Raw genomic sequence first — 15,594 nt, 5'->3', positions numbered from 1 at the left:
CAAATTTAACGGTGATTAATGTGCTGCCTCTGCTGTTCCAGACATTTACGACATAATCCTGCAGACAAGGAAGCTCACTCACGATTTCGAGTACTTGAGTCGAAACCTCACGAGGGATACGCTTAGGTTCGGAGGTGAGCCTCGTCCTTCGCTGTTTTGTCAGCAGAACAAATATCTCAATGATCCAGCCGAGAGTTGGGAAATTTTTTTTTTGTCTTCCAACTGTTCCCAGGCATAGAAGACGCGACAGGCATGGTGGAACAGGTTCTCGTGCAGAAGTACTTCCACAACGGGGAACTCGGCTACTTCGACAAGATGACGCCTGGTCTCGTTGATGTAAGCGTTGTAAGATGTAATTAAATATATGTTATTATATATATATATATATATACCTGTAGCCAGAACCCTCGAGAGTGGGGGAAAGAGAAGTCTAAATCCTTGAGGCCCGGGCTTCAGAGGAGCTCTGGTTGAGTTTCAAAATTATTTTTGATGCTTAGAGTACTAATATGAGGAAAATCACAAGTACTTAAAATCTCGAATCTCAAGCTCCTGAAAGCTTCCCCCCCCCCACCTTTTTTTTTAGTCATTCCAGCAGTGGCGGACCCAACTTCGAGTTCTTGGAGGCCTGTATAATTATAAGGTATTGGGTAGTATGGAATACCTCCTAACTAACTACGGAGTTCAAAATTTTGAAATATATATGTATATTTAAAAAGCAATTTTAAAGATATTATGTGGTCCTGAAAAGTCTTTATCCAAACTATGGTTAAATTTGAATTTTAGAGTTTTAATTTTAAAAAATAGGCTTACTCATACTACAGAGAAATTTAAAAAAAGTCTGAAAATGGAAATACTTAAAATAATATAATTGGAACTATTAACCAATATTAAATCTAACTTTAAAAAAAATCTTAAAAAATAAACCGACTTTGAAGGTCATTTGCGGTCAGGAGTAGATTATATTATATATCTCTCTTTTTTTAAAAAAATAAGTGAGTGGGTGAAGGAAAATACCACCTTCATTACCCCTCCTTTACGACCACCAAGGCTTCCCCGCTTTAATGCTTCCATCTCAAGTTCAAGTAATAACTATTGTCTGTTTTACGCTTAGATTACAGTACAGAATAAATGGCGACCACTGTTGCCCCATTCATACTACCCAACTTGTTAAAATAAAATTTGGTTTCGTATACCATCTTTAAAAATAATTTTTTTTAACATTTTTAAACTATCATTGTCAGTAAATTTTCTAAACCATAAATTAGTGTCTATTGATAGTATTATCACATGTAATTAAATACTAAATGCCAATTATTATTTCAATAGCGAAACTATTTGTAGATGTTCATTAATAATAACAAAGCATTCTAGAAAATTATTTTCAATGCTCAAAATAATAATAAAAAAGATATTAAATTATAAAGGCCCTATAATTTTTTTTGACAAAAATAGTTGAAACCAAGATGGTGTCTTAGAAATAATAATTGAATGTTATTGGATTATGCTCTATATCAAATAAAACTTTTGTGCTCTATGGTGTATATCTGGCACCAGACCACACCGAAACCAGGACAGCGCTAATGGCAGATATCATGTTTGGAAAGAGAGAGTTAATGCACATTTAAGGGATACTAGACCCCACCATATTGGATTTTTCCATATTTATGTTATAATTCTGTTGAACTATTTATCTCAATTTTCAGCACGCCGAGGCATAAATCATATATCCCAGATATTCTGTAACTTGTTGTAACAACATATTCACTAACAGGTTCTAGTCTGTAAGCTATGCCAATAAGTAACTGGTTTCACCCGGTCGACAACAACTAACGCGATAATATTGTGCGCAGGCTTTTCACGGCCATTATCTGAAGCAGCTTGGCTTCTGGGTTGTAGCCGCGTCCTTGGCGGATAATTTACCGACGTTTCGGTCGACATTGAAGTCGCTATCATCAGGGAGCAAGCAGTTACCTACTGACGACATAGGTAACTGCTCCCTTATGATGGCGACTGCAATTTCCGACCGAAACGTCGGTGTGTTATCCGCCCAAGGACGCGGCTACAACCCAGAAGCCAAGCGACCTTTTTACAACTAACACGATAACCACACCAGTTCACAAAGTGTTTACTTCGACAAGTAGCCAAAGCTATGTCCTATGCCTAGGGACCGGAAAAATTCGCAGATTCATTTCGCGTTATCCTAAAATCCAAACAACTGTACCTTCATGTTGCTTCTGTGATTGGCTTACAGTTTGTCTGGAAAACCTTCAACCAAAAAAAAAGTATCGAATCGCAAGCGTCCCAGTTGACAGATGTCATGAGTCGATAGCCAATGAGCAGGTGGCATTTGCCTGAGTGTGTAGGGGGTTGTGGAGTCTATCCTAGAGGTCACTGAAAGCGCGAATTTTTCCATTCTCTACCTATGCCATGTATAGAGACCGGAAAAATTCGCGAATTCATTTCGCGATAGGCTAAAATACAAATCGTTATACCTCAGTGCTGCCTCTGCTATTGGTTCACAACTCACCTGGATGACTCTGGGCCAATGAGAAATACCCAACCAAAGCTATATCGAATCACAGGCTGCTACGCTGGAACGTCTCACAAGACAGCAGCCAATGAGTGGGTGGCATTTGACCGAGTGTACGTAGAACTATGGAGTTCATCCTATAGGTCATTGAACCCGCGAATTTTTCCGGTCCCTAGCCATGTAAAACCAAAATTAAATTAGAAAGGAAGCTTTTTTTTTCTTTCGAAATCGGTATGAAAATATGTGGGATTGCGAGACGGCGAGGTGCGCACGGCAAACCAAAGGACGTGTTGTCGCGCCCCCGGCAGATATGCGGCGTGGCGCTCCTGAAGGCCTCCACGTTCCGCATGGTGCAGGAGAACAGTCGCGCGCGGCCCAGCTACATGTACTCCTTCAACTACCACGGCCGCCACACCATGTTCGGCTACGGCGAGGAGGTGGACTACCCCTTCCCTGGAGGTACCGCCAGCTCCACTCCTACCTTATGCTCGCTGAGTGACCGCAAACCTATCCAACTTCTTCCGTGGCGCAGTCGGTAGCACGCCGGCTTTCGGAGCGAAGGGTCGTGGGTTCGAATCCCGGTAGAGGCACTGGTGTACATTTGTATCAAAATTAAAACACTATAAAGAAACTGTCAAAATCAAGTAAAAAAAAAAGAAGATTGTTGGTGAATTAAATACGTCCAAAAAATTAAAAAGTTTGTGATTGTTGAGACTTAGTTATTAAGTATGTTTCATTCACACCTTCTCTACATGGTGTATACAGTACAAGATTCCTTCCTACACAAATCCATCTAGTCTCACACAATCATACATTTGCCTGGGTTGGTCAAAACACGTAAATGGCTAAATTATCATGTAAACAGCATATAAATCACATATTCATATGCTACATTTAAAATTATTTACAAATAAAATTCTCAGGAAACCTTACCTCAACACTCTTGGAAGAGAACGGGTTGAGGGTATTTGCAAGAAGATTTGTCAGAAAGGGATGACTGAACATATATGTATTACTATTCACAGTAAAAAAAAAATACCAACATTCATTACGCTATAATCATCCACTACAGGCAATAATCGAAGTTTAGGTATGGGCATATGATCCATTTACGAGGAAATAGCATATGTCATATCTCTTTTCCATGCCCGTTTGACAGACCTTGTGACTTCTGCTTGTATGGGATTCCTCCACGTCTGGTGTTGAAAAGCATATGGCTGACCACCATCGGCACGCATAGTGCTAAGTGTTTTCCTATCTCGGAAGTTACTTTACTAGAGTAAATTTTTGAAACATATGTTTTTTTTTCGGTTTTAGATCGTATGCTTTTGGGGCTAGACTCATTAACTACTTCATTGTTTCTGGATTGAGGCCACGTCCATTGAAATGTTGTGCCCGATGTTTCGGCATGCATTGATGCAGCCATTTTCAATTATTGAGTTGCTCATCCCCATAGCCTATTCTAACTGACATTCGAAACTCGCTCCTCTGTAATGCGAATGCAGTGTATTGCCATTGCGTTATCTCTCTCTACAATTTAATTAAAATAAAAGGATATGAGTATAGCATCATGATAGTGGGTAATTTTCTTGATTAGGTACTCTTCTGAAAAAATTAAATAAATTCTGAAAATGGTATTTTTGAAATCCTTTCTTTACATGTGATAATTCTGTGAAATTGCATTGCGTAGTTTACAAGTAGTTTACCGTTTTGAAAAGTTGGTCAGGTTATGATAGCTACATTTAAAATACTGTAAAATTGTTTGATCAGTTAGGTTAGGTTCGTAACATTTAAAACACTTTACATTTGTGTGATTATTGATTAAGTTTTGTTAGCCACATAAGAAAAATACTTATCTCTGTTATTTTTTTTCGGGACAATTATTGCTGAAAAATACAATTTTCAGAAAAAATATATATATAATTTTTTTTTCAGAAAAGCACATACTCTAGGAAATTTCTGAAAAAAATACCAGTGAGGGCCCAACATCAACTTTTGGAAGGGGCGAATAAACGAAGATTTTTTTTTGTGGTGTTTCGTCCCATTTTAAAAAACTAATAGCTTTGTTTTAAATAATATTTAACTCATTTTTGACAAAAAGAAAAAAAGAAGTAAAATTAATAAGTGCCATCAAAAAATGTAAAAATAAAATGTTTACAGAAAAAAAATTTAATCTATTTTAATAGGTCAGATGTCAGATGCTACCTGGAGTAATATTTTTTTTTTAATTATTGTAGTTTATTTGGTTTGATATCGGTCGAGGAGGGGGGGTGAGCGCCTTCGTTCACACGGTGGTGATTCATTCCCCAGGTGTGGCGCACTCGGACGACCTCATCTACCTGTTCCCTCACGACGACAAGAACCTCAGCGGGCCGGAGCTGGCCGTGGCGAGGACCATGGTGCAGCTGTGGACCAACTTCGCCGCCACGGGGTCATTTAAACCACTTGTTGCTGTTGTTGTTGTTACGTGCTTTTTGGAACTCCGGCCCTGCGATGTGGTCGGCGTGCCTTTGGGCTGGGCGCGCGCGACAGGGTCGGACAAGGCGCGACGCGACACGATGCGAAGCGACGAGACACTTGGGAGAAGCGCGCGGTTCAATTTTTTTTTTTCGACGTGACAACGTCTAATAAATTCGATGAACGCCGGCTGCACGCACGAAAAAAAGTGTCCCGTTACGCACATTATCCCGTTACGCTGTGTCCCGTCACGCTCATTGTAACGCTTGCGCCGCATCTATCTCTCTTCCACTCGTCTGTTTATAAAGTGAAGTGAAAAGTTAATGTGGTTTCCATTGCTTATTACAACCACAATTTCGGCAATAAAGGTTAATTATTCTTGCATTTTAAAAATCTGATTACTAGTATAATTTCAAGTATTTATTCTTTTATTATTAAAATAAAAATGATTCAATTTTATTCATAAAAGTATGCAATCATTTCGTCAATGTTCTGTTATGACGTTGTCACGTTAAACTATCGTCCGTAAACCGACTTTACAGACAACCAATTTTTTTTTTGTGCGGACTTTCTACATCGTTTGATTTTGGCTTGATTTGTGTGTGTTTGCGTGTACATCGTTTTTGAACGTTATTGAGAGTTCTCTACGACGTAAAGTATAACCATAAATGTCGCGTGTCAAAAAAAAAATTATAATCAATCTTGTAGGAATCGTTCAAAGAATATAAGTATTTGCTCTTTTTTTTTCTTGACCCGAGACGGGATGTGGCGTGGGTAGGACAGCACACTAGACAGACACGAACACAAACAGGAACAGTCCTTTAGTGCACGGTGGGTTGTCTCCCTCTGAACGGACAGTAGGCCTACTGCTGCACATCTGCTGGACATGGACTCGATGAGATGACCAATGAGCTGTCGGGGGATGGGAAACATTTTTTTACCATGAGGGCATTTTCCAGCTCTGCACGGACTGTGAGACACAGTGCGTCTCATCCCTATTTAGCAATGTACATTCAAATGGGCATTTACTCTCTCTCTCTCTCTCTTCTTCAATTCTGTATCTGAACTCTGGCAAATCATTAGGTAGCGTTATGTCAGGTGAACGTGGAGACAAGCGAAAAAGAGCTCTGTCGTCTCGACCATCACGACCAATCCAACGGTCAGGGACTTGCGACTATCAAACTACTCTCGTATTTATAATGTAGCTAACCTATCCCTAATCGACCGCAAAATTTATAATGCCACACCGGTTTATACAATGAGATAGAACGGCGTATGACGTATGAGTAAGCTGCATCCCAAATAAATACACCTGTTGCGGTACGGAATAAAAAAAAAGCGAGCATGAACTTCGGGGAACTTCGGGAGTGGCTCTCTCGTCTGTGAAATGAAGGCTTCCCGTACTGCGGACGTGACTTTAAGCAGAGGTGCCACCCCCCCCCCCTTCCACCCTAACCTAATGATGCGCCCCCCCTGAAATTTTTTATGCTATTTTCTCAATGATTTACTCAATTATTTTATAATATTATACTTTTTTAAGTATTATATTTTATCACATTTTGCATTAATTAAAACTGGTTTTCTAATAATAATAATAATAATAATTTTGGTCATATCAGGTAATATTTCCCATCCTGAACCGACAGATGACGCCAAACTGCTTTTGTTGAGGAAAGTGCGGGGGTTTGCCAATTTGATTTACAAGATCCCTTTCAATAAATTATCAAAGCACCAGAAAAATATATTTTCACATTAGAAGCTATAACTATGTAAATAATATATATATATTTTTTTCTCGTCTTTTAACCACCCCCCCCCCCCTTCTGAAATTTTAATGACACAGTCTGCGTCGTAACCCCCCCCCCCCCACTTGTGGGAACCCCCTGCTTTACGTGTCAAACCGGGTTGCTGAAGCACTGGGATGATCGAGGGGACTGTATGACGTGACGCAGGTCCCCGGCGCCGGCGGAGGGAGTCCCCGCGTGGCCCCCCATCGCGGACCAGAAGGGGCCCTACCTGCGCATCGACGCGGCCAGCGCCGTCGGCGAGAACTTCCTGGACGAGTACCTGGCGGCGTCTCTGCAGGGCCTGGCCTACTCGTCGTCGTCGTCGTCGGCGGCGCCTTACTCTAGCGTCGCGGCGCTGGTAGCTCTGGTCGTCTCCTGCGGCGTCGCCCTCGTGTGACCTCCCCCCCCCCACCCCCCGACCCGGCGTCACCCGACGTCACCCGGCGAACAAGGACGTCGGCGGTCCCTTCCTCCGCGACTCTGCAAGACGGCGACTCCACAAGACGGGATATTTGCTATAGGGACCGGAAAAAAATTTTTTTCGCGGATTTCATTTTCGCGTTACGCTAGAATCCAAACAACTGTAGGTACCTTCATGATGTTGCGTCTGTGATTTGGCTCACAGTATGTCTGAATGGACTTTGAGCCAATTGGTAGAGACCCGTGAATTTCGCGGATTCATTTCGTGTTATGCTAAAATTCAAATAATTATACCTTAGTGCTGCTTCTGTCATTGGTTCACTGTTAATGTGGAGGGACTGAGGGCCAATTAGAGACCCTCACTCCTAGAAATGTCGAATCACAGGCCACCCAGTCGAGACGACTCACAAGTCAACAGCCAATGAACAGTTGGCATTTGCCCGAGTGTGTGGAGGATATTGGAGTCTATCCTGGAGGTCATTGAATCCGCGAAATTCACGGGTCTCTACCATTGGGAAACATTCAACCGAAAAGAAAAAAAGTATCGAATCGCAAGATGCCCAATTTTGACAGATGTCATGAGTCGATAGCCAATGAGCAATTGGCGTTTGCCTGAGTGTTTTAGGGGGTTGTGGAGTCCATCCTAGAGGTCACTGAAAGCGCAAAATTTTCCAGTCTCTATATATTGCTGGAGACCGGAAAAATTCGCGAATTTCATTTTCGCGACAGGCTAAAATACAATTAGTTATACCTTAGTGCTGCCTCTGCCTCTATCGGCTCACAACTCCGCCTGGATGACTCTGGACCAATGATAAACCACCCCAACCAAAACTTTGTCGAATCACAGGCTGCTGCTTCGCTGGAACGTCTCACAAGCCAATGAGAGGGTGGCATTTGACCGAGTGTACGTAGAACTATGGAGTTTCATCCTGCAGGTCATTGAACCCGCGAATTTTTCCGGTCCCTAGATATTGCCACAAAAAAAAAAAACTGCGCGGTTGAGAAATGCCAACATCAAAAACTAAGTTTAGAATACAGGGAAAACATAAAAATATGTCTTTAACATAATTAAAAAAAGTAATTTTATATCTAAACATTCTTAGTTCAGATTTCATGGAATGGTGTATTAAAGGAGTGAGGTGTATTGGGTATTAACGGCAAAATATTATACTTCTGAATAGTTTTTGACAATGTTGAATTATCTTGCGGTAGCAATGAAACAGAGGCTATGGTTTTTCAAAATATTCAAATTTTCAACATCGTGTTTTGGTTGTCCTTAATTGTAAAATAACTTATCGTGAAAATGTTTTGATAAATAATCGCAGAAACTAACGACCAGAAAAAAATAAAGTTTGCCAACATTTACTTTCGAAAAGTTAATGTTTTTATTTAGGTTGTCAGGTTGCCTATAAATCCCGCAAAGTACCCTCATTTCCAGAGTATATAAGAGCGTTAGCTGTAGCATCGAGTTGCCATTCTTTAGCTTCCTTCATTTGTGCTTGTGACTGACTGACGTGTTATTTTCCGCACATGAAAGAAACTCACCCAATCATGGAACACACAGTTAGTTCAATGTCTTTTTCGGAAAAAAATAAAACCTGTTCCTAGGGATAACACCTTGCAATCTAGAATTTATTTTTCTAAATTTAAATGCATTAATCCTAATTACTCGCACATCAATGAATAAATAACATATTTCCAAAGTTTTCTGCCCTGTTACCCTGTTACCGCCTAGTAGTAACGAAAACGCTCCAACATGGAACTGCCGAAAATAATTTACTAATGAATTCATGTAAGCAATCACTGTTGAGACCACAAATATTGGCTTCAACCAAAGTGCAAATCTTGATACTGTGATTTAAAAAAACAAATCCATATGCACAGTAAGCTATGGTCTGTTTGTAAAAAAAAATATTAACTGAAATAGAGGGTTGTTATCTACATATCGGTGACTTTCATGCACTAACCAGTACACAATTTAAAATATGGAACATTAAAACTTCGTTCTATCTAGTGTCTAAGTTACGGTAAAAAGAATAAGGAAGAATGGAAGGGGGAAGTGAGGGCTTCTCATTCCCTCAGCGTACCTTCACTTTATTTTCATATTTTCCAATTTTAATCGGAAATTTGGAGGATTCACTTGGTGTGACGTCATCCAAAGTATACACCTGTACCTGTATAATGAAACATCATATTTCATTATGCATTTATTCAGTGGCTCATTTCTTTAAAATATAGCACTCATGTGTAAACACTGTACAACGTCTCTCTGTGTGGCTGTCTTCCACAATCCAATAGGCCACTTGCCATTACAAACATTAGCTTTCCCATTGTTCGAATCAACTGCGACCAGCGCGTTTCTATCTTTATGGTTTGCTTACGTGATTGATATCGTGCAACTGTTAGCTCATTGTCAGAATAGTCGCGGACAGATCGTTAATTCTATGCAACTTTGCGACATTCCGAAAGTTCTGGTGCTTGTCCATCTTTCAGCTAAATAAGCCTGCGGGGTTTCCGACCCTTCACCCATGTCTTGTACGGGCCCCGATTTTCACAAACGGGCCAAAAAGGCATTTTCCCAGAGCGCCAGTTTTTGAGGGGTGATAAAGTAAGTATGATTTGCAAAAAAAAAAAAAAAAAAGAGGGAAGGGAAAAATAAATTTCTTAACGTAACAGTGATGAATTTATTTTCAAAAATACATGTCAAGGGGAAATTTTAGTGTATACTAACTATTGCAGTGCGCTGAAGAAATATCAGGTTTTCATCAACCAAATGCTCTAGAAATAGATTTAAACCTCGACTAACCACATACAGTATAATATAACCCATGTTTTATTACGGTAGTTATTACAGCCGTATAAAATTGAAATTGCCATGTATTAATTTGAAAATAAGAAAAATAGACAAACAACATATTTCTTTGAAAAACCGAAAAGGATTATTCTTCTTTAAATAGTGTAAGAATTGCTAATTCAATATTTTAACATATTTTCCAAATTACTCTTTGCAGTTCCAAGTGTAACCTCCAAGTTTTTGTTTCATTACTGTTTAGTTAACTTCTTAGTTGGATACTTTATCTTAGATTTTTCAGTTTTGGCAACTGAATTTCCAAGGCATATCCTTGTAAAAGTATAAAAAAAAGTTTTACAGTGTAAATGTACAAATTTGCAAATATATCTAATTTTAGATGAATATCTGTGTTAATGGTTTCCAAAGGAATATTAAAGTACAAAAAATTATTTTTGCTAGTTGCTGAGTACAAAGGGCATACCGCATATTGGCAGGACGTATTAGAGAATGGTTACAACATATAATTAATACTCTAAATTGACCAATTTCAATAGTTTGATCTTCCAACAATGTGTCAAATAAATTCTTGGAATTAGGAAGTAAAAACAAATTGTGCGTAAAACGATTGCGTTGTTTGAACATTAAATTGTCTACACCGTTTACATGTTGTAAAATATGTTGTCATTATATGCATATATGTGTTTACTTAAAGAAAGACTAATATAAAAACTTATATGTTCAACAGTACAAAAATAGATGATAAAATATTTGTTAGTAAATTTTAATAACAAAATTTTCTGAGTTCCACAAGAAAAGTTAAACTTAAAACAAAAAAATGTCTAGAGCAAGACAGTTTGAAAAAGTTAAACTTTAAACTTACATATATGACTAAAATGAAATAGTTTGTATAAATTTATTGCTCTACAGGAAAATCTTTGTATCTTATACAGCATGCATAAAATAATTTAGTTGTTATTTTGTCTTTGTGTCATGTAGCATTGTCATATTGGTTTATCTGCTATTACCTTGTTTGAAATGTTGAGTTAGGAACCATTTTAATGTAATATTTTCAATCTCTTTTAACTGTAGTTGTATTTCCTATATTTGTTGTAAGCCATTAAAGTACGTATTGTATATTGTAGTCTGCTTGTTTTTATTTTCACAAATTATAACGCCTACACACGAATGTTATGGTAATCATCACATACATATATTACTAAGATGACAAACATTCAGTGTCTCTGCTGAATTATTAAACATTTTAAAGATAGTTTAATAAAATTATTGTTGGAAGGCTACAAGCACGTATATAGCTACTATTGAAAAAAAAATCGAATATAAATGTAAAATAAAACCAGTTGGTTGAATGATAAGAAATATTTAAATCACTTATGATATTTTGTTAAGGTAACAAAATCTTATTTTGGTCAACTGTGTAGGTAAAGTTTCAATAATTAAAACAAATGTTTTCTCAAATTGGCATGCCTATAACTTTCAAATACTTCTATTTATATGCCGGTCTGTCAGTGTTTCTCATTCCAGTACACCAATTCAAAATGACTTGGTTGGAAAATTTTAATCTTAGTCACAGAATTTAATTATTTTTAAGTCGGCACCGGAAACTTTTAACGACCAATACACAAAATGATAAAAACAACATACCTTGGGTATACCTATTTGTAAAATTAAAAATGTCATAATATTACTGAGAAATTTTACTGTCCCTGACTCTTCGACTCTGTAAAGCCAAAGAGATATACATATATTGGAGACAAGCGTATAATGAAGCACAAATATTAGCCTTCTCCACATAGATGTGTAGAAAATATAAAATGGGTGTGTAACAATAGAGTAACAAATGAACACAGCTACATAAGTGTAACAATCCTCAGTTATTAAATTAGTGTTTGTTATATTTATCATTTTCCAATCGGCGCCTTAGGCGCTTTACGAACAACTATGCTTATACTAATTACTAAAAAAGGCATATATCTTTGAAAATTTAGCTCTAAACGAAAATCAGTGAAAATGTTTCCCTTTTTGGAAATTTAAATTTGAGTCACTGGGAAACTTTTGATTATAATTGGAATCTTTACTCATGCCCTTTCGAAAAATATTTTATTTTTTTAAATATGCTTACATCTTTGAGGTTTATAATTTTATTAATTTACTTGGAATTTTTGTATTTTATTTATACATTATATCTTTGTATGCCCGAAAGTATTTTGGCAGATTTTCTTTTTTATATATAGTTACGCACTTTTGTATTTTTGTATTATATTCTGAAATTGTGGTCACGTAATTTCTTGCTGGTAAAATTCTCAGGAATAATTTCCATTTGCACAATATTAAAAGAAATGTAATTTTTAACAAAAATTAAAATAATAATAATAATATTGTGATTAATGATGTTACAGACAAATAATGAACATTCTTCGATTATTAGTGACAAAATAATTTAAACCATATAGTAACAAAACAACAAACTGATCCTTCGTTTAGTGTGAGTTGTATAGATAGCACTGGTATGGCTTTGAAGACTTCGTGAGTTACCAGACTGCCATCTATACGGTAGAGCCATAACCAAACAACACTCAGCGCTCCAGTTGCTGCGGAGATAAACTACATAGTACATTTAGTTCCACGCTGCTATGTAGGTAGCGCTGTCATGTCGCTGGCTCTTTTGCTATATTTTCCTCTCGTGAATTACGTAACATGCAACCAATCGGGCCAGGAAAAATCCATCTGTACATCCGTCAAAATATTACCAAGCTCGAACTTCCGACTGTCGGTCGGATGAAATCTCTAAAGAATTAGTAAAGTTTTGATGGCATTCTTTACTATATTAATATTTTGTTTAAATTTGTTTATTCTTAAAACTGCTTTCATTATTTATTTTTTTAACATTTTCTATAACCTAAAAAAAATTGGTTATCTGTAAAGTCGGTTTACGGACGATAGTTTAACGTGAAAACGTCATAACAAAACATTGATGAAATGATTGCATACTTTTATGAATAAAATTGAATCATTTTTATTTTAATAATAAAAGAATAAATACTTGAAATTATACTAGTAATCAGATTTTTAAAATGCAAGAATAATAAACTTTTATTGCCGAAATTGTTGTTGTGATAAGCAATGAAAACCACATTAACTTTTCACTTCACTTTATAAACAGTCGACGAAACAGTTCAGGTGTAGACGGAATTGTGTGCTGCCGCTGTCTTTCTTCTCTTCGGACGCATAGGCCAATCGAGTGGACGAGAGATAGATGCGGCGCAAGCGTACAATTAACGTAACGGAACACAGCGTAACGGAACAATGTGCGTAACGGGACACTTTTTTCGTGCGTGCAGCCGGCGTTCATCGATTTATTAGACGTTGTCACGTAAAAATATTTTAATAAATATAAAATATAAGAGCAAAAAAAATTGAGTTTAATGACTTATTATTAAGTGTTTAACTTTCGTGATCGGTTATTATTTTAACACACCTATAGACATGACGCCCCCGGGAGTTCTGCGCGTTGGTTTTAACCGACAAAAGTCACCTCCGGATACGGTGCTTTTATGTATTATGTTGCTCATACGTGTGCATGCAACAAGCAGAGATAACATTAAAAATGTACAGAAAAGTTTTCCATATAACATAGTTTTGACGTTTTACGTTTATCAACCCCGTTTCACAAGTCACGATTTTGCAGGCGCAAGCGGGCATCCTCAGGGGAGGGGCTTGTTATTTCCAGGGTAACCCCCGCCCCCCTTCCCGAGAATATATGCCTATGCTATACAATATAAACTTTTATCACTATTTAAGCCTTACAGTCTGTTGGCACCATCGAAATGTAAAAAGTATCATAACGGACCTGTGGATCGTTGTGAATCTCTTGATTTGTTGACGGACGGGGCGGATGATGAACGGACGGATAACGAACGGACGGATGGTTAACGGACGGTGACGGACGGATGGTTAACGGACGGATGATGAAAGGACGGGTGACGAACGGACGGATGATAAACGGACGGGTGACGGACTAATGATGAACGGACGGGTAACGAACGGACGGATGGTTAACGGACGGTGACGGACGGATGGTTAACGGACGGATGATGAAAGGACGGGTGACGAACGGACGGATGATAAACGTACGCGTGACGGACGGACGCGTCGGACAATAATTGTGAATCCAGTTTTTAGGAAACCAACCTGTACAAGCTTCGGTTCGCTCAATGTCCAAAATTCAGCCACTGTTTCGATCTCGAAGGAGCCTCCGTGAAAATCTAATTAGTTGCTGAATATTGAATAATAAACTTTCATATTGATAATGAATAAATACTAGATATATAATCAAAATAAAGGAAGACTCTAAATGAATTGCCATGTTCGTCCGTCATAGTATTATGCATGCTGCCAACCGACTAGAAGGCTTGAAGTTGTGAGAAAACTTATTTCGTAAAGGTTAATTAGTTTGACGATCGTGTACGCTATCAGAACTTATAAATATTTAACTTTTATTCTTTCCTCTGACATTTATTTAAAGGTATTTTTCAGATCGTATGATATCAATTATACATTTTTTTCGGTAAGACGTGCAGAAAAAATAAGTTATAATGTTATAAATAGGCCTAAACAACCTAAGTAAATGCCCTTTTAAAATAAAGGCAATTTATTTCAGACGTTTTTGCAGTTACGATTTTTTATACGTTCGTCCGTCGACAGTAAAACGGTTGCTAATGTTTTGATGGTCAGACTGATGGAATATTTTGAGCCATCTGATTGGCTGCAGGTCAGGCGAATGACTGACGAACGGATGGACGGGTGGTTGAAGGGCGCTTGCGACGAATCACTGCGAGTCTACCTGAAGTCCTTGGCAATCTATTGATCGAGATTGATTTTTCCCGATATTAAAAGTTTTGAGAACTAATGCTAGTAAAATGTTGTTTGCGATTAAAACATTAATTATGTAAAATGTTCACATTTTGACGTGACAACGTCTAATAAATCGATGAACGCCGGCTGCACGCACGAAAAAGTGTCCCGTTACGCACATTGTTCCGTTACGCTGTGTCCCGTTACGCTGTCGGCGAGTGCAGTAATAATATGTTATGTTACAATTGACTAAAAAATTATGGTGATTCATATAATTGATGATAGATATTTGATTACACTTTATTTATATGAAAACTTGTTCATAATTATATTTAAACTTTAAAGCTAAACGCCAGTTTTTTAAAATTAATTACAAGTCATCTATACGTGAACTGTTTCATCGACTGTTTATAAAGTGAAGTGAAAAGTTAATGTGGTTTTCATTGCTTATTACAACAACAATTTCGGCAATAAAGGTTAATTATTCTTGCATTTTAAAAATCTGACTACTAGTATAATTTCAAGTATTTATTCTTTTATAAAAATGATTCAATTATATTCATAAAAGTATGCAATCATTTCATCAATGTTTTGTTATTACGTTGTCACGTTAAACTATCGTCCGTAAGCCGACTTTACAGACAACCAATTTTTTTTATTTCATAAATAATTTATTTAATTTGTACTCAGTAGAAGAACCTTAATGTCACTTTGTTATATAAATACTGCGTATACTG

At 37.5% G+C, this 15,594-nt stretch overlaps 1 protein-coding gene across 2 annotated transcripts in view; it reads left to right on the top strand.

Moving 5' to 3' along the window:
- The window catches only part of LOC134539092 (carboxylesterase 4A-like), a 34,623-nt gene extending 24,517 nt beyond the window's left edge, over positions 1-10,106 (top strand). For both annotated transcript variants that reach the window (XM_063380823.1, XM_063380822.1), the window contains exons 8-12: positions 42-134; positions 233-336; positions 2,839-2,989; positions 4,841-4,961; positions 6,940-10,106. In XM_063380823.1, the coding sequence (XP_063236893.1) occupies positions 42-134; positions 233-336; positions 2,839-2,989; positions 4,841-4,961; positions 6,940-7,171 (701 nt within the window). In that variant the 3' untranslated portion in view covers positions 7,172-10,106. The remainder of the gene's footprint in view (positions 1-41; positions 135-232; positions 337-2,838; positions 2,990-4,840; positions 4,962-6,939) is intronic.
- The last annotated feature ends 5,488 nt before the right edge of the window (positions 10,107-15,594 follow it).

The sequence above is a fragment of the Bacillus rossius genome, chromosome 14 (assembly GCF_032445375.1).
Source record: "Bacillus rossius redtenbacheri isolate Brsri chromosome 14, Brsri_v3, whole genome shotgun sequence".
Classification (NCBI taxonomy): domain Eukaryota; kingdom Metazoa; phylum Arthropoda; class Insecta; order Phasmatodea; family Bacillidae; genus Bacillus; species Bacillus rossius.
The sequence above is the reverse complement of the archived record's forward strand: the minus strand, read 5'-3'. Positions and strand labels throughout refer to the sequence as shown.